Consider the following 20,086-nt stretch of genomic DNA (forward strand, 5'->3'; position numbering starts at 1 on the left):
CTGGTTTTTGCCCTGTTTCATTGGTTACTTCTAAGTCACCTTTCCTAATTCCTCTTTATCTCCCCAGCCTCTTAATGTTGGATAACCTCAGGGTTTAATACTTGGACTTCTCTTTTCTAACAACACTTCTTTGGAGTTCTTTTTTAGTAGGATAGTTTTAAATACAATCTGTATGCTGATATATACTAAATTTATAACTCCATCCCTGAGTTCTTTTCTCAACTTCAGACTCTATATATCTAACTGCCTGTTCAATATCTCATCTTGTTTATGTATCTAGTAAGCACCTCAAACATAACATGTCCAGACTGAACTCCTGATGTCCCTTCCATGACCAGGTCTGTTCAGAGTCTTTCCCATCTCAGTAAATAGTACCCTTTTAGTTGGTTATGCTTAAAACCTTGGAGTCATCTTTGACTCTCTCTTTTGTTAAATTCTGTGTGTCCAGACTCTCAGCAAATCCTATGGGTTTACCTTCAAAACTTAATACCATCACTAGAATCTTAGGACATTGTCTTGATCTAAATAATTGTTAAATAATAATAATCTAAATAATAATTATCTCTGACATCTTTCACTGGATTATTTCAGTAATTTTGAAACTGGTCCCCTGCTTCTGTTCTTGACCTCCTTCAGACTGTTCTCAATACAATAACCACAGTAATTCCATTTAAATATAAGTCATGTCATGTCTTCCTCATCTTAAATTATGCATTCAGCTCAGAGTAAAAGCCCATGTCTTTATTACATTTGCCTTTAAGGTCCAAATGATAATCATGCTCTTCTCTGGCCCCACTTCCTGTACTCACTCACTAGTTAACACTGTTTCAGTGAATGTGGCCTCTTTATGGCTTCTCATATACTTTAGACATGTTTCCCCTCTGCACCTTTGTACTTGCTGTTCCCACTGTCTGGGATAGTCTTTCTCCATATGACCATAGAAGTTACTCCCTCACCTCCTTCAGATCCTTACTCAGGTATTACCTATGAGATCTTCCCTGACCACAGTCTTTTAAAATATAACTTTCTATTCCTACCCTTAAAAGAAATTCCCTATCCCCCCTGCTTTGTTTTTCTCTGTAACATTTATTACCATCTGGCATACTTTCATTTTGTTTGTCTCCATGTATACTCCTCCAGGGCAGAGATTTTTGCCTCTCATGTTCACCAGTATATTCCTAGTGCTTCACCAATGTCTGACACATAGAGGGTCCTCAGTTGATATTTGTCGAATGGATAAATCTTGCAGAATGTCCTTAAGAAGGAGGTTGGCATTCTCCATAGGTGACCAGCCATGGCAGTTCTGTAAGGGCTATTCTTGAATTGGATTTTTAAAACTCAGGTTGCCTAATATGTTTATTTTTTTTATTTAATAAGAAGCAGAGACTATGATCTCAAGAGAACATGATGGGGATAATATGGCCAGGCGCGGTAGCTCACGCCTGTATTCTTAGCACTCTGGGAGGCTGAGGCAGGAGGATCATTTGAGCTCAGGAGTTCTAGACCAGCCTGAGCAAGAGCAAGACCCCGTCTGTACTAAAAATAGAAAGAAATTAGCAGGACAACTAAAAATATATAGAGAAAAAATTAGCTGGGCATGGTCGTGCATGCCTGTAGTCCCAGCTACTCAGGAGGCTGAGGCAGAAGGATCACTTGAGCCTAGGAGTTTGAGGTTGCTGTGAGCTAGGCTGATGCCACAGTACTCTAGCCCGGGCAGTAGAGTAATACTCTGTCTCAAAAAAAAAAAAAAGATGGGAATTATATTGCTAGTATTTGTAACACTAAAATTATATTTGCAAGTGAATTCATTTATTATATAATTAAGCATTTGAACAGTGGCAAAATATAACTGGTTACCATAATGATGCTATCCTGGAATATACAAAGTTTATAAATGAAAGCTCTCAGAAACCTCCAGTTTTTACTTCTTTCCCAGAAAATGCACTGGCAGCAGCATAGAAAGCTCAGCTATATTCCTGTAGCACACCAAAAGACTAGGATTTAAAGCTAGGGAAATGACTGAGTGGTAGCATAGCTGACTCCCTGGAATACAAAAGGAGTGCATCAGCCAAAATGGAGCAGCTGGCACTGGATGTAATAGACAAATAGAGGTAGTGTGATTATGGAGAGCCAGTAACCCAAGGCACCAAAAACTTAAGAAACCTTGTGGATTTAGGCCTTATATTATGTTTGTGCACCCAAAGATGCAAAGATCCAAAGCAAAGACTCAACATATATACATTTTTAATTTTCTACCATGTGTGCTTTCTTTATACTATATATAAAATTCCAAAACATTTTTAAATAAGTTTTTTCTTATATTAATATCTGTAGTTCTATAGTAATGACTATAGAGGAAATGGACCAAATGACCAAATAAGAGGAAATGGGCCTAAAATTAAAATAGAAATAATTTTATAGTTCAGTGTTGGGTTTATACTTCAGATTGTTTTCACTTGGGCAGTGGTTGTGTCATTAGTTTGCAAATAAAATTAATTAGGATCAAGACTAATTAGGATGTGTATATAAAAAAAGAATTATGTGCAGTTCTGCTAAATTACACAAACGCAATTAAGATGGTTAGGAATTCCTTCTAATTCTACAGTTCATTATCATTTTTTCTAGTTACCTCATAGTTGCTAGAAACTATGTAGTATGTCTTATGTTTTCTGTCATGACAACATGTAATAAAAAAGTAGTAGCTCACTTGTGATTATTGTTTTAAATTGTTCCAGTATACATTCAAGAAATTTACATGTTTATAATTGCATATTTTTTAATTATAGGAGCAATTTACAGCGATGAGGGATTTGTATATGAAGAATGGCCAAGGGTTTGCACTAGTATATTCTATTACAGCTCAATCCACATTTAACGACTTACAGGACCTGAGGGAACAGATTTTACGGGTTAAGGACACAGAAGATGTAAGTATTTTTCTCTCTATAAGACATGCTGCCATCTCTCTGTGGCCATACAAAAAGGTATCTTTTTTCACTATCAGAAGAGTATTTGAAAGATATCTACCACATCCCTAAAAGAGCCCTTGTAAACAAAAAAAAAAATTTAACTTTCAAAATTAACCTACAAATTATATGCTGAGATGTTTATAAAATGAGGACATGTGATAAAGTGTTTATTGTGCCATGTGACTAAAAAATGCAATTAGAGAAAAGGAGTCAGAGAATACTTCATAGAAAAAGTGGGATGCCAGCTCTGAAAGGTGGTAGTTATATCAGAAACAGTATTCAAAGAACATTATTAAGAGCCATAAAGGTATGTTCCTATTTGTAAAATTCTATTGATATAATATATTTTTATTTTTTACTTATATGTATTTTTTCTTTGAATTATGTTAAAGATTTTAATTAACTGGATTTTTTAAAATTTTCTTTTAGAATCTTATCTCATTGGCTGAATAACATTGTTTTTGTTGTTTTTTTTTCTTTTTGCAAAACAAAATGTATATTGTATACATTTATCTCAGTTTTGAACTATAGAGAGTTCCTTTCAGTTATATAAATTAGAATATAAAATTTTAGTTGTACCTTTCTGTTTTTGTGTATTCTTTCTAATTATTAATGGGAGCATATAAATCTGTTCAGAACCTTAACCTTGAGTAATATTGTAGGCAGAAGGGATTTTATACCATATGACTCATGACCAACTGCAACATAATGAATAATTTTCTTCCTTCCCATGACTAATTTATCCAAGAGAGTTCTGTTTTCATAGGCAATTATGTGCAAATTATTGAGCTCTGATAATTTTAATTCTTTCATCCCATGTAATTAGCTAGAAAAGATGGAGTTGTGAATGCCTAGTATGTTTAATCTAACTCACGATAATTGCTTATTTTAGGTCCACCATGTCTCTTAAATTCATTCTTTTTTATAGTGTCTGTCACCTCAAATAAGTGACTTTGTTCTCTGGATACCTTTTAACTAAGGAAATTAATACAGTTAGCTACCTGTTTTACTGGAAGTAGGGAGCTTTGGATGGATGTAGCCAAGTAACTATGGTATGGAGAAAAGGGGAAGACGTAGCTGCTTTGTGGCTTTATTTTTATCCTCCTTGTTTGATCCTCCTTAACATCTCACCTAAATAGGTCTTCAGATGTAGATGTCAAATATAGAAGTAGAACCTATTACAATGTTGGTCTTGCCACTACTTTTGCCACTACTGTGAGATGAAGCACTTAAACCAGTTAGGTCCAATGAGTTTATTTTCTGTATTGCAAGAGGTTCCTTTTCCTTCATATTTTTCTGATTGAAATTCAGTTATTAATAGTAGTCCACATGAGAATTTGAGGATTATATTCATAAAATAATTTAACATATGTATGTATTAATAGTAGGATCTCTTCCATATTTTTTAAATCTCTTCCCTCTCCTTCTACCTTCCCCTCAACACACATGCATACACTTTTTGTTAGCACTTGGTAAAGCTTACAGTCCTAACCTAATACATTTTAGCTGGTGGCAGGTAATTGCTTATTCATAAAAAGAGGCTAAGTAATGAGAATGCTCATTTTATGTTTTTTCCTTTCCACAGGTTCCAATGATTTTGGTTGGCAATAAATGTGACCTGGAAGATGAGCGAGTAGTTGGCAAAGAACAGGGCCAGAATTTAGCAAGACAGTGGTGTAACTGTGCCTTTTTAGAATCTTCTGCAAAGTCAAAGATCAACGTTAATGAGGTAACCTGCAGCTGCTGGGTAGCACAGACAAATGCCTTCCTAGTTTCCTTTTCTTTAAGTTAACAACCAGAATTTTTTCTTAAAAATTTTTTAAGCACTCTTGATTCTATCACTTGATAGAAAACACTAATTTATAGAAACCATATCTTAGCTTACATAAGGTTACTTTGATGGCTTTAATGAGGACACTTAAATTGACTCTATTGTCAAAGATGAAGTTAAAATTAAAGAATATGTATAAAGTCTTGCTAAGCTTGCTAAGTGATACGACTTAAAGTGGTGTGTGAAAACTGTTATATCACCTTTGTATCATGACAGTTATCTATCTAGATGTGTTATAAACAGATTGTAAAGTCAAGTAGGAAAATACAAAAATTGAAGTAGTTATTATAATAAACTGTTATGTACATAGGATTTCTTCCTTTGGGAGCCAGAGCACAATGTATTACATGTTTGTAGGAACCTGTGTGCTACTAAACCTTTTCTGGGTTGCAGTTTGCAGTGCAGCAGAGCTACTTTTTTATAGCAGTTTTGTTAAAGTCAACCCTTGATGTGAGGATTTATAAAATGAAAATAGAAAAACAATAAAATGAAATGCATTAGCCATCTTAAGAATCTTTACTTTTTTGGAAAACATACAAACTTCATACTCAACGTGAGTAATCTGTGTGAGTATGGACATGCATGTGGAATCCACACAGTCTTTTAGGCTTAATACCATGGGTGCACAAGACGCTTGCTTTCTTTTCTTTTTTCTTTTTTTTTTTTTTTTTAATTTTGTCCCTGAGTTAAGCACTCCACTATCTTGAAAACATAGCTTTGGACAGGAATACTTAGCAAGTAAGCTGCATGCCCAGGTATAAAGGACCAGTAATATACTGGGCCCCTAAAATATTAGTGCAATTCCCAACTATCCCCACCAGTCAAAACCTTAAAAGGTTCCCTTTTGTTAACTTTACCATAAGCCTTTTACTTTTTTTTTTTTTTTGAGACAGAGTCTCACTTTGTTGGCCGGGCTAGAGTGAGTGCCATGGCGTCAGCCTAGCTCACAGCAACCTCAAACTCCTGGGCTCAAGCAATCCTCCTGCCTCAGCCTCCTGAGTAGCTGGGACTACAGGCATGCACCACCATGCCTGGCTAATTTTTTTTTCTATATATATTAGTTGGCCAATTAATTTCTTTCTATTTATAGTAGAGACTGGGTCTCGCTCTTGCTCAGGCTGGTTTCAAACTCCTAACCTCAAGCAATCCGCCCGCCTCGGCCTCCCAGAGAGCTAGGATTACAGGCGTGAGCCACTGCACCCGGCCTACCATAAGCCTTTTAAAAAAACAAAACAGAAGGAGCTTCTTTCCTTCCTTTTCCTATACTCTTGCCTATGTACTTGCCATTTGTAGCATTGCAGGTAATCAGTCAGAATTCTGATCACTTTAAACATAGATGAGAGTAAGAATGGGTTAGATTATCAGAGTCCTGTGTTTTTGCTTACTGTTCCTCTCTGGCCTGTGTCTGTAGGTCATTCTTCCTTGATTAATAAACACCTGGCAGAAAAAAATGAATCTTGCTACAAATCCTGTATTTTACAAATAATCAAGAATGCCATAAATTGATCCTGAGAATAAAAAATAAAAGAATACCAAAGCTTACTTTTTTTTTTTTTTTTTTTTTTTTTTTTGAGACAGAGTCTCACTTGTTGCCCAGGTTATAGTAGTGAGTGCCGTGGCATCAGCCTAGCTCACAGCAACCTCAAACTCCTGGGCTCAAGTAATCCTTCTGCCTCAGCCTCCCGAGTAGCTGGGACTACAGGCATGTGCCACCATGCCCGGCTAATTATATATATATATTAGTTGGCCAATTAATTTCTATTTATAGTAGAGACAGGGTCTCACTCTTGCTCAGGCTGGTTTTGGACTCCTGACCTCGAGCAATCCACCTGCCTCAGCCTCCCAGAGTGCTAGGATTACAGGCGTGAGCCACTGCGCCTGGCCTCAAAGCTTACTTTTTTAAATGAGACCATGACAAGTACATAAAAACAAGAAATTTATAAATTTAATTTATTCGGCAAATACTTATTGAGTACTCTTGTCTGGCACCATGTTAAGCACCTGGTAACCAGACAGACAATATTCCTGCTGTAAAGAAGTTTACATCCAAGTGAGGGAACAAGTCCTGCTGAGATCTTCAACAACTATTAAAAAAGTGATTTTGACAAAGAACATATTAGGATTGGCGAATGTGCTTGGCTAGTGGAACAATGGTGTGAAATCACCGTCTGCAAGGTAGTTGACCTTAGGGATCTAATTTCTTTCTGTCCCCGTCCTTACCCTCACTGGTACCCACCCACCAAGTTCCGTCAGGCTCCTCTGGGGCTACATTGGGCCAGGGTCCGGTACATAGGATCTCTTCCTTTGAGAGCCAGAGGACAGAGCATTACGTGTTTGGGGGAACCTGTGTACTACTAAACCTTCTCTAGGTTGCAGTTTCCAGTGCTGCAGAGTTACTTTTTCATAGAAGTCTTGTTAAAGTCAACCCTTGACAATGAGGGTTTATAAAACAAAACTGGAAAAACAATAAAACAAAATGAAATGCATTAGCCACCTTAAGAATCTTTACTTTTTTAGAAAATACACAAACTTCATACTCAAAATTCTTGAGTATAATAATTTGATTTTCTTTTAATATTTCTCTTTTTATAGCTTGATATCCAGCTACTGGATTCCTTTTATAATTAATTGTTCCTCAGATCACTTATGTTTTGGAAATGTTTTTGTGATTTTTGAGTGCCCGAAGATAGAGGGATACTTTTACAAGAATCAGTTCTTAGCCTCAAATTTGAAAACAAATAAGGACATACTGTTTAACTAGAAAGACCTCTAATTCTCTGATATATATATATTTAAACTCTTATTCACACTACTTTTGCTATGTTCTAAAAGTAGCATATAGCTATACTAGAATCACATCAGGCTGGGTGCAGTGGCTCACGCCTGTAATCCAAACACTCTGGGAGGCCGAGACAGGCGGATTGCTTGAGGTCAGGAGTTTGAAACCAGCCTGAGCAAGAGCGAGACCCCCGTCTCTACTATAAATAGAAATTAATATATATAGAAAGAAAAATTAGCCGGGCATGGTGGCACATGCCTGTAGTCCCAGCTACTGGGGAGGCTGAGGCAGGAGGATTGCTTGAGTCCAGGAGATTGAGGTTGCTGTGAGCTAGGCTGATGCCATGGCACTCACTCTAGCCTGGGCAACAAAGTGAGACTCTGTCTCAAAAAAAAATAAAAAAAAAATAAATAGAATCACATCAGTGTTAAGGGTTAATTTGTTCTTTGCTGAGGCTGGAATAGTAATTGGAATCAAGACATCCCAATTTAGGAATGGGAGAGGGATTGAGAAACTCTATTCTGTGTTCCCTTTAGATTTTTCTATAGTTCAGAGAGATGAGGAAGAACCTAGGCTGGGGACTTTCAGCATTTCTAACCAAATATTATAGTTCGAACTTGCCCTCATCACTGAACCATCTGCTGCTGTGAGGTAGGCAATGTTTTCCAAAGAAATAATTTAGAATAATACTGCAAAAACCAGTTACCTTTCTGTATAGTACCAGAAACGGGAAGCTGGCTAGCATGAAGAAACTGAAATAGAAACTACATGAAATTTTGATCAACTTACTGTTTTAGTTTACATTTTTATTATTTTCCATATTATAACTTGTGCATTGAGCCTAGGGAACTAATGAGAGCTCATTCGTGGCTTATGCACATTGAGTTCCTAAAGGCTTCAGAGTTGTGAAACATCTTGGACTTTGGAGTTATGAAACAGAAACTACCATTTTGTTTATAAATTGTTTTCAGACTTTTCTTAGAAATAAGATAATAGGAAGTTAAATGGTTTGAAGAAGATGGGAGTGTGGAGGAGGAGGCAGAAAGAAAAGAATATAATCAATCACTTTTATAGGTTTTGAATATATAACATCATTCAGTATTTTTTTTCTTTTTGTTACAGTTAATTTAGTCTTATAATCTTTGGACCATTTAAAAAAGTAAATACATAATTGTTTATCATCTTACAGAAATATAATTGTTTATCATCTATCTTAAAATAAATGTAGACTAATAATTTTAAAATCTTTTACTTTTAAAATTAACAGTAAAAAATTTCTGTTTACCCTTCATCTAGATTCACCAGTTATTAACATTTTGCCACATTTTCAGAAGACATTTCTTTACCCCTATTTTAGTATATGTATCCTCATATCAAAGACATTCTTTACACATCCACAGCACAATTATTAGAATCAGAAAAATTAACATTGACACAATCCATGTGTAAATTCATATTTTGCCAATTGTCCCTATAATGCTCTGTAAAGCCAGTACATTTCTTACCCACTTTTGCAAAGCATTATTTATTCCAGATGAATAACAGTAAGGGGCTTCTGTGATACTTGTTTTTATCCCAGGTTATTAGTAAATGAGTGTTTACATTTCATAGCAAAGAACCATATTCAGCTGATCTATTTCATGTTTCAACACTTTAGCATACCTGTCACTGTGACACTGTTTATAAACAGATCAGAATTATTAAAATAAAATAATCTGCTTTAGGCAATTATTGTTTTTTTCTTTGATACTTTGAACTTTTTATCCAAAAATGAATTCAAAAAAATTTATTAACAGATATTATTTGTCACTTCAAATCTTAAGGATCAGCAGACTTTTTCTATTTTTTACTTTAACCAAAATTAACATCACCAAAAAGGGGGCAAACAAAAATCATGTTCTGGCCAGACGCAGTGGCTCACGCCTGTAATCCTAGCACTCTGGGAGGCTTAGGCGGGCGGATTGCTCGAGGTCAGGAGTTCGAAACCAGCCTGAGCAAGAGCGAGACCCAGTCTCTACTATAAATAGAAAGAAATTAATTGGCCAACTAATATATATAGAAAAAATTAGCTGAGCATGGTGGCGCATGCTTATAGTCCCAGCTACTCGGGAGGCTGAGGCAGCAGTATTGCCTGAGCCCAGGAGTTTGAGGTTGCTGTGAGCTAAGCTGATGCCACGGCACTCATTCTAGCCTGGACAACAAAGCGAGACTCTGTCTCAAAAAAAAAAAAAAAATCATGTTCTTCTGCATGTGATACCTGGAGAGAGAGACAGTGTCTATTTTGTCCTATTTTAGCAAAAAATGTATAACCTTAATCCAGTCATGACACAACATTAGACAAACCAAATGGAAATTCTATAATATTGCTAGCCATTATTTTTCAGAAATGACAATGTCCTTAAAGACAAAGGCCAAGGAACTGCTCCAGATTTACAAAGACTAAAGTGACAGGAAATAAAATGCAATGTATGATCCTAGATGGAACTTGTCCCTGGTGGGGAAAAGTGACTTATAATAACAATATTGGGGTAACTGACAAAATTGGAATTTGTACTGTACATCAGCAGTCCCCAACCCCTGAACTGCAGACTGGTACTGGTCCATGGCCTGTTATGGACTAGGCCACAGAGCTCTGCATCCCACCTCCCTGTTCCCATTTGTGAAAAAACTGTCTTCCATGAAACTTAGAAACTGGAGGGGAAAGGGTGCATAGCAGGAGGTGACCAGCGAAACAGCAAGCTAAGCCTCATAAGCTTCATCTGTATTCACAGCCACTCCCCATCGCTGGCATTACCACCTGAGCTTACCCCACCCCACCCCACCATCACTCCCCCCTGTCTTCCGTGAAACTGGTCCTTGGTGCCACAAAGGTAGATAATACCACTGCTGTAGATAATACAAAGTAATGTATCAATGCTTAATTGTCTTTAATGTGATAACTGTAATGTTCTACAACAGAATATGCTTGTTTTTAGGAAATACACACTCACGTATTAAGGCATTTGTAGTATGCAGACTACTCTCAGAGGGTTAAGAAAATAGAGTGTGAGTGTGTGGGTGTGCAAGGAGAGGAAAAAATGATAAAGTAAAAGTAGCAAAATGTTACTAAATGGTGAATCTGGGAAGAATACACAGAAATTCTTGGTGCTATTTTTTGCAGTTTTTCTATAAATTTGAAGTTTTCACTACCAATTTTTTTTTCTTAATTTGATATTGAATGTCTAAGAGCAAGTGTATTTTCTTCATTATGAATAGGTAAGTCCTTTATCCTGACTGAGAAAGTCAGTTGGGGCTTCTAAGAAACCTGACTGTAAAACAAAGCAGCAAAATCCAGAGCTAAGAGCAAAATGATATTTAACAGTGTTGTTTTGTGGAACAGGTTCTCAAAAGTTGGTTGAATAAGTACTTTTTTCTTGTTTTTACTTAGATATTTTATGACCTGGTCAGACAGATAAATAGAAAAACACCAGTGGAAAAGAAGAAGCCTAAAAAGAAATCATGTCTGCTGCTCTAGGCCCATAGTCAGCAGCAGCTCTGAGCCAGGTAAGATGGTAAAGGCCGAACAAATACCTTTCTCGTCCTCTTATTTTGAGTTTTTCCAAACTTTAACCACTTCCCATTTTACCTATTGCAGTCTTTCTAAGTATCTATAACTTATAAATGTGATATATAACTTGTAGATACATTTATCTATTGGATAACTTGCCCTCTTCCCATGAGATTCAAAGCTTTGAGGGCAAGAACCAAATCTGCTTTGCTCTCCACTGAGGCCCCAGTGCCTTCTAAAGAATGGATATTCAAATAATACTGGCTGAATGAACAGAATGCCTTCCTAGATGACTCCCAAATTCATCCTGAGTTGAAGTGAAACAGTGGTCCTTCTGAAGCAGAAAGACATAAGGACACATTTGATGAATTATCTCAAAGTGAACACTCTGATATGTATCAACAGTAGTCACTCCTCAGTGTAACCTCTGGCCTGATTTCTAACACCATACATTAGTGTTGCCTGTCTTTGAACTTTACATAAACAAAAACATGAAGTATTATTTTACTTCTTTCACTCAAAAATATTTTTTGAGAATTATGCATGTTGCATGTAGCAGTAGTTCATTTTTATTGTATGACTACACTAGCAATATATTTATATATTCTTCTATTGGTAGACATTTGGGTTCTTTTGGGTAATTAGTATGAATAATTCTGTGCACATTCTCATATATGTCTTTGCGCACGTGTGCATGCATTTCTGTTGAATATATGTCTAGGAATAGAATGGCCATATCTATACTATACAAATGGACAACTTTAGTAGATACAGCTAAAAAGGTTTTCATAGTGGTTGTATATGAGTTCCATATCCCCCTCAAAATTGGTATTGGTAGCCTTTAATTTGAGCCATTGGTGTCGATGTGTAGTTGTATATCATTGTAGGTTTGGTAGTTGTTTCTTCTCAGGTATGGGTCAACTTCTTTCATAGAAACATTTCATCTGTAGCCTTCTAAGTATTAAATAGTAGTTGACTTTAAGTACCACTTAAGTTTTCATTAAGTGGCCCCATTAGAGAGAAATTAGTGGCAGCATTTAAGCTGTCTATCAAGTGAAAGACCAGGCCCTATGGGGACTATTTATTTGTTTTTCTTTAATTATGTATTCAAATCCCCTGAACAGTTTCCATTTCATCAACTCCATAAATAATACCATAAAAGAATATTTTTATGGAGTGGATTTATGACATAATTTGATGTTAATTATATGAATATTACTAAACTCAGTCCAGTTAAAGGAAAGTAAACTGTTCCCACTTGAGAGATGATTACACTAACTCTTATTTAAGTCTCTTGGGTCCGTTTAGTAGATTATTTCTTCCGGAGCTCTAAATTAATCTGTGCTTCCTTAGAGATATGAATGAATATCCCTTCAGGGTAACAACTGAGTAATTATACCCCCTTTTTTAAAGGAAAAGTGGGCAGAAAGAAGAAAAGAGTATCGGGATTGTCTCTGATAGTAAGATTTAGGAAAGACAGCTTCTGACCAAACGGTTGCTTTAGGCCTGCTGTCCCCAACCCCCAGGCCTCAGACCAGTACCAATCCATGTGAGGCCTGTCAGGAACAGGGCTGCATTGCCACCTGAGCTGTGATATCCCCCACCTCTAATCCCATCCAGTCCCTGGTACCGAAAAGGTTGGGAACCACTACTTTAGGCCTTTAGCGAAATCTTGGTTTAATAACTTTGAATCATCAGTTCCCTGAAAGTGATTATTGTTAAGACTACTGGTGTTTGTGTGTGTTTAGGTAAGGGTGGAAAGGAAGGGAAAATGAGAACTCTTATAGTTGACTGCCTCATTGACACCATTACCTTGGCTGGCCCTAGTTTAATTTCCTATTCTCTTGGCTTTTGTTTAAAGAAAAAGGTGCCACCTCCTGGCCTATTGTGATTTTAAAATTTCATTCATACATACCCAACAGTGTGACAGTGTATTATGAGTTTTACCTTAGAGGAGATAAATCTTGACCTTGATCTAGAAAATAAGACTTTCATCCTGGTTACATAAATTCTTAGACCCTGATATGTAATTCAGCTTACAATATACTTAATAAGTCACCTGAGATCTCTGGATGTTTGATAATACCAAATAATAGATGACTTGGCAATCAGACTACTTTGCAGTGCATTTTATTGTGATTATAGACTAGAAATGCCATGTTCCTGTACTTTTAAAAGTGCTGAGATACAGGGTAGATTTAAATAGTAATTACAAACACTAAAGTAGGAGTATATGAACCTTCAGGGCAACTGATCTAGTCTGTAGCCTTTAGGCAAAATCGCATTGAAACATGTTAATCTCTTTTTTATATATCCCATATTTAAAGATCTCTGAGAGAAATTCATCATCAGTAATTCTTCATTTAACCTAATTCTCTTCTGTTGACATTAAGACTAACTGTGGGCTGGACGCGGTGGCTCACGCCTGGAATCCTAGCACTCTGGGAGGCCAAGGCAGGAAGATCGCTCAAGATCAGAAGTTCAAAACCAGCCTGAGCAAAAGGGAGACTCCCCCCCTCTCTACTAAAAATAGAAAGAAATTAATTGGCCAACTAAAAAGATATAGAAAAAATTAGCTGGGCATGGTGGTGCATGCCTGTAGTCCCAGTTACTCAAAAGGCTGAGGCAGAAGGATTGCTTGAGCCCAGGAGTTTGAGGTTGCTGTGAGCTAGGCTAACACCACGGCACTCTAGCCCAGGCAACAGAGTGAGACTCTGTCTCAAAAAAAAAAAAGAAAGAAAGAAAGAAAAGAAAACTGAGGAATAGCTAAGCTAATCAATTATAGACTTCCCTCCTGTGAACTCAGTCTTATATCTTTGATTATTTTTTAAATATTTTTAAAGGGAATTTAAAATAGCCCTGTTACCATAGCTGTTTGTTATAATTTAGTTCTCTAGTGATGATCAGCCAAAATCATTGTTTCTTTCTATATTATTGAATGTCTTTTTGTTTGCCACCATCTTCTGACATAAGAGATTAACCGTATATATATGTATATCCATATCTATTCAATGTTCTAGATTTCAGGAATGAAGAACTGTTGCCTAATTGGAAAGTGCCAGCATTCCAGACTTCAAAAAATAAATCTGAAGAGGCTTCTTCTGTTTTATATATTATGTGAAGAATTTAGATCTTATATTGGTTTGCACAAGTTCCCTGGAGAAAAAAAATTGCTCTGTGTATATCTCTTGGAAAATAAGACAATAGTATTTCTCCTTTGCAATAGCAGTTATAACAGATGTGAAAATAAATATACTTGACTCTAATATGATTATACAAAAGAGCATGGATGCATTTCAAATGTTAGATATTGCTACTATAATCAAATGATTTCATATTGACCTTTTTATCATGATTCTTCCCTGTCAAGCACTAAAAAAAGTTGAACCATTATACTTTATATCTGTAATGATATAGATTATGAAATTTCCCCTCAAACTCATTGCAGCAGATAACTTTTTTGAGTCATTGACTTCATTTTATATTTAAAAATTATGAAATATCATCTGTCATTATATTCTAATTAAAATTGTTTGTGCATAATGCTTTGGAAAAATGGGTCTTTTATAGGAAAAAAAACTGGGATAACTGATTTCTATGGCTTTCAAAGCTGAAATATATAATATACTAAACCAACTCTAATATTGCTTCTTGTGTTTTACTGTCAGATTAAATTACAGCTTTTATGGATGATTAAATTTTAGTACATTTTCATTTGGTTTGTGTGTTTTTGTTATTGTTTGTAGAATTAAGGCCTTTGTTTTATAATGACCACGTTGTTTTAAATGCAACAGTAGCTCCTTTCTGCCTGGTATCTGCAGAACACTTGGCTTTAAACTATACTAAGTAAACTGGTGATTTCTCTAGGAACAGACCTCAGCACTTTCTGTTCTAGATATATTTATTCCTACTATACAGTAAAATACATCAGACTACATAGAATAGTTTTGTATATTCTCTCTTGATCTTAAAGATTGTATCTTACTGAATAAAATATCCCACTGTGTATTATTTTTATATGTAAAAACATAAGTTTAATACTGTATCAGGGTTTAACTTTTACTATTTCAAATCTTCCACAGCTTGTAATTTCATCAAGGGAATTATTTTGCCATTGTTAATTTGTTGGGTATGAGCCCACCGTTGAAGTGTTAAATGTGAAAAATTTCAAACTTTTATAAGAGATTGAAGAATTTCTGAGAGAAGTGAGTGAAAGTTAAAACACATAAAAGGAATGTGTTAATTACTTTTGCTTTAACTATTTATGACATAGTATGGTGGTAGTAATATTGAAAGGATTGCTAAGTTAAAATTTTAGCTTCCTATATAGTGGTGCTTTTCTTTTTCTTCCCAGTTATTTCCATTTTTATAAAAGATAGGGCTTAATTAGGACATGGACCCAGGGTGATATTTTACTTATATAGATTCTGTAAAGAGAGTTAGAGCAAAAAGCTTGTCATCCAGTTAAGTGCTAGAAAAGGAAAAATAAAACAAGCAAACAAAAAACAAGCTTAGGAAATCCTGTGCCTTGTCCCCAAATATTAAGGAGCAGACCAGTCCTAGAAAGTCTAAATCATTGCTCAGGGATCTAGATACTATCTCATTGCAACTAGGTTATGAAGAAGTATTCATGCCTTGCTGAAATTTTCCGGGAGCATGGTCAGCCTGTCAGTTACTAAATTGAAATTTAAAAATCAAATGTAAGCTCTATCTAACCAACCTGGGAAATTGTTATTGTTTTGAAAAATTGGAAATTGTATTTTTTTGAGTTTCTAATAAACTTAGTTACCTAACACTTCCCTTCTGCTGATCTAGTTATGCATATGCATGGGATTGAGGGGCCAAAAATATAGCAAATTTTAAAAATAAGTGAAGCATCAGGGCCAGTTTGTCCAGGTCAGGGTGGCATATTTTATTTAAAGTCCTCTAAAAGTCATTCTGCTTTAAAACATCCTCACAAACATTTCCTTGGACTTAAAACTGTAGAATACATCTCACCAGTAAAATTTTCTAAATGTGACCTTGTTACATAGATTGTGTAGTTATTTACCAGATTAAGTAGAACATTAATAAGACTAACTCCAGGTTTCAGTGTGCTTGACTAGTAGCATAAACTCAGTGTCTTCTATTTTAGAATGTGATGGAGAAAGATGACTGTTATTAGATTCTTTTGTCACATCTTATACAGTCCACTTGGGTTAAAGGTGGAACCATCAAAAAAAAAATACCCTTTGGCACACAGTGGTATGCAGAGCAGAACCAGCTGAAATCCAAGATGTGCATTGCTATCTGAAGGAAATCTGTGGTTGCTGAGCAAGATGGAAAGGTATCCTGTTAGAAAATGAGAATATAGGTGTGTTTTTATATTATCCGGAGGTGAATTCCTTAATCTTGGTTCCAGAGGGCAGGGTGCCTGAAAATCATATGTATTTTTATAGCTGAAAAATCTAAAGTCTCTAGGATATTATATGAATCTCAGTTAATATCTAGGAACTGACAAATATCTAGGAACTGATAAATATCTAGGAACTGACCTATACCATATTAGTATTCATGGCTAAAGTATAATGGCTTTGGTTATATGAGTGACATGTAATTTAAAGAGGCTTGATGCCACAGTTGATAGTTTTGTTTTTTTCAACTAAAACACAAATGACTTTAATGGCTTGGTAATTCCCCCAAACAATCTAGTTTTAGAAATTAACAATAAATATATAATCTAAATATGATCTTATACTCCACCAGAGGGAGCTTCAGTATCAGTTAATACTTCTACAAGTATTGAAGTCTGTATTCAAGCCACCTATTCTATAGACACTGCATACTTCTCAAAGAGTTATAGAGGCTGTCCCTCCAGAGTTTACGCTCTAATAGGGCAGGGTAGATATACAAAAAATTCATCAAAGATATAAATAACACTTTAATGTACTGAAATGTGGCCACATGGTAGTTCTCTTAAGAATGTTTGGAGAAATATGGTTGTTGGTATGTAACTCTCTTCTCCCTACAACTGTGGACAAATCTGTGTTTGGCACCTTGATCTGCCATCATAAATGGCCACCTTTTACTCCTCAGTGAAAAAATCCACTTCTTTGAAGCTATAATGTACTTGGAAAAGTTAATTCTTAGGGAAAATACTGATCTTTATTTTATTACCAACTTTATTAAAATAGATTTGGAACTCTTTTTCTCTACATATGAGTAGTAATAAACCATTTTCTGGACATGGCCAATTTAAAATATATTGCTCCCTTATCCTTATAGGTACACATATATTTGTCAGTTCATGTGCCTTAGTTTTGTTTTAGGACAGAAAGAAATAAGGAATACCTTGGTATTTTCCTTTGTAAGCACTCACAGTAGAATGTTAGAAAACATAAAATATACTCTTACAAATTGTATGTTTGTTGAAACCAAAGTGTGAAGAAATTGTCAGGTATTTGGAGGAGGAAAATAACCTTTTCTCTAGTTTGAGTTTGCTTAATTAAGGTGCTAAATATGTGTTAAAATAGCCTCTCTTGAATCAGTTTCAAACTTAAAGGGGCAGAGTGGTTTGGATGCTTGTCCAGGATCTGGAAAGAGCCATCTTACGGGGAGAGAAATGAATGTCAGCTTTGAGGCAGTCTGACCACCCAGCTTTTAGCATGTATGTTCCCAAAAATGTAAAAAATGTAAGTTATGCTTGAAAATGTAGTTCAGACATTACATTAATCATGGATTTTTCTTACTGCAATTTCATCTTGAGATTGTTGAATGTGCAATCCATTTATTGCCCTGTCTAGCTTAAATATTCTTGTTGAGAACAGCTGGAGGCTTTGGGTACCTAGTTTTCTGGAAAGGCTACAAAGATTCTGTTTTGCAGACATTAACTGAGTTTTAAAAGAGAATTGGGGGATGCAAGGTCTTTGGGCTTGTTAAGCGGCCTCCTGTGGTTCTGGGCCCAAGGTGTGACATACATTTCCCACTAATTGCTTCTCTCAAGAAGCAAGAGATTGGCTGTTCCTCTTGAGGAAAAACCTTAATAAACCTTCCCATTCTAAACAGTGGTGTGACTCTTATTTCAAGCTATTGTTTTCAATGAGTTTTTTTAAAGATTCACCATGTTTAAGTTTTTGTGCTAAATGTCATAGGACATATAAAGCAGAACAGGACATGGTTCTTACAAGCCTATCAACAAATAATTATTGTGCTTTTGCTGTATGCCAGCTGCTGATCTGCATGCTGGTGTACAACAATGGACAATACAAACCAAGATCCTTCCCTTGTATTGTTTTTTTTTTTTTTTTTTTTTTGAGACAGAGTCTCGCTTGTTGTCCAGGCTAGAGTGAGTGCCGTGGCATCAGGCTAGCTCACAGCAATCTCAATCTCCTGGGCTCGAGCGATCCTTCCGCCTCAGCCTCCCGAGTAGCTGGGACTACAGGCATGCGCCACCATGCCCGGCTAATTTTATATATATATATATATATATATATATATATATATATATATATATATATATATATATATCAGTTAGCCAATTAATTTCTTTCTTTTTATAGTAGAGACGGGGTCTCGCTCTTACTCAGGCTGGTTTTGAACTCCTGACCTTGAGCAATCCTTGTATTGTTTTTATCTTTAGAAAATGGTAAAAATATGTGTGTGTGTGTGAGAGAGAGAGAGAGAGATATGAAGAGTTAAGCAGTGTGGAGCAGCAGGAGTTCTGGGCAGAGGGAATGTGGTGGTGATAGATTAAAGGTTTATGTCTCATTGGAGTTGATATTTGAGGAAGTATTTGAAGTGAGCAGCTCATGCACTTGCCCGGGGGAAAGAAGAGCCTTCCATGCAGTGGAAATCGTCTGTGCACATGCCGTAAGATGGACTTGTGCCTGGCATGTTAGAACACTCACAGGGAGGTCGATATGGCTGTAGCAGAGGGAGCATAGTAGTAGATAACAGAGAGGTGATGGGATTGGGTAATGGGGAACTTCAGTGTTTATTCTGTGTGGGGTCCATGGAAAGGACTTCAGCAAAGGATATAACATGATCAGACTCAACCACAGTAAACAGGACTGAAGCAGAAAGACCAGTTACGGGACTGAATCAAGTGAGAAATTGTGTTTTGGACTGCAGTGGTAGCCATGAAGTGGCTACTTTGTAGATATATATTGAAAGAGCCAGTAGGATTTACTGATACATGTAGAGTATGATAGGAGTCAAGGTTTTCAGCCAGTAATCAAGATAGTGACAGAGCAGGTTAAAAGGGGAATGGGGAGGAGTTCAATTCTGAACATACTAAATGTAAGAAGTATGTTAGATTCTATAGATTTACAGTAGGCAGTTGGATATGAGTCAAATTTAGGCGAAGAGGCCTAGACAGGAGATTTACATTTAATATATTAAAACATGAAGCTAGGTAGGATCACTAAGGTTGAGTGTGGATAGAAAAGAGGTCCCTGAGGGACTCCATCGTGAGGTTGGGAGATGAAGAGGAAAACATGGAGGTCACTGGTGACTTGATGGACTATCACTGGAAGGTGGGGGATGGTGTCTGGATGTAGGGAAAAGTGGGAAGAAAGACATTGGAGACATTGAGCATCGACTGCCCTATTAAGATGGGTGAAACAGTGGATGTTTGTGTGCTAATGGGAGGAAAACTGAGTACGCTAAATGGGTCCAACGTAGTCTACAGAAGCTGCCCGTATAGGAGCATGGGTGGCATATAGTTACAGGAACTGGTAGTTCATAAAGAACTAATAAAAAAAAAAAGCCCCATAAAGAAGTTTTAAGCAAAGTAGTGTGAGATAGAAGGGACAGATACTTTCTGTTATGGGAGATTTGAAATGGCTCAGAGGAGGAGAGTTTGAACTAGGCCTTTAAGAAAGGGTGAGATTTTCAACATGTGAGAGAGGAAGAGTATTATAGGCAGATGTCAGGGAAAAGCAAGTACAGAAAGCACAAATGATCAGGAAGTTACCAAGAGT

General features: G+C 36.2%; 1 protein-coding gene across 4 annotated transcripts in view; it reads left to right on the top strand.

Moving 5' to 3' along the window:
* RAP1A (RAP1A, member of RAS oncogene family) overlaps positions 1–18,167 on the top strand; it is a 91,917-nt gene extending 73,750 nt beyond the window's left edge. For all 4 annotated transcript variants that reach the window (XM_012778519.3, XM_012778516.3, XM_012778518.3 and 1 more), the window contains 4 exons: positions 2,787–2,927; positions 4,555–4,698; positions 11,007–11,122; positions 14,147–18,167. In XM_012778519.3, coding sequence (XP_012633973.2) covers positions 2,787–2,927; positions 4,555–4,698; positions 11,007–11,093 — 372 coding nt within the window. In that variant the 3' untranslated portion in view covers positions 11,094–11,122; positions 14,147–18,167. The remainder of the gene's footprint in view (positions 1–2,786; positions 2,928–4,554; positions 4,699–11,006; positions 11,123–14,146) is intronic.
* Positions 18,168–20,086: the final 1,919 nt, after the last annotated feature.

The sequence above is a fragment of the Microcebus murinus genome, chromosome 2, assembly GCF_040939455.1.
Source record: "Microcebus murinus isolate Inina chromosome 2, M.murinus_Inina_mat1.0, whole genome shotgun sequence".
Classification (NCBI taxonomy): domain Eukaryota; kingdom Metazoa; phylum Chordata; class Mammalia; order Primates; family Cheirogaleidae; genus Microcebus; species Microcebus murinus.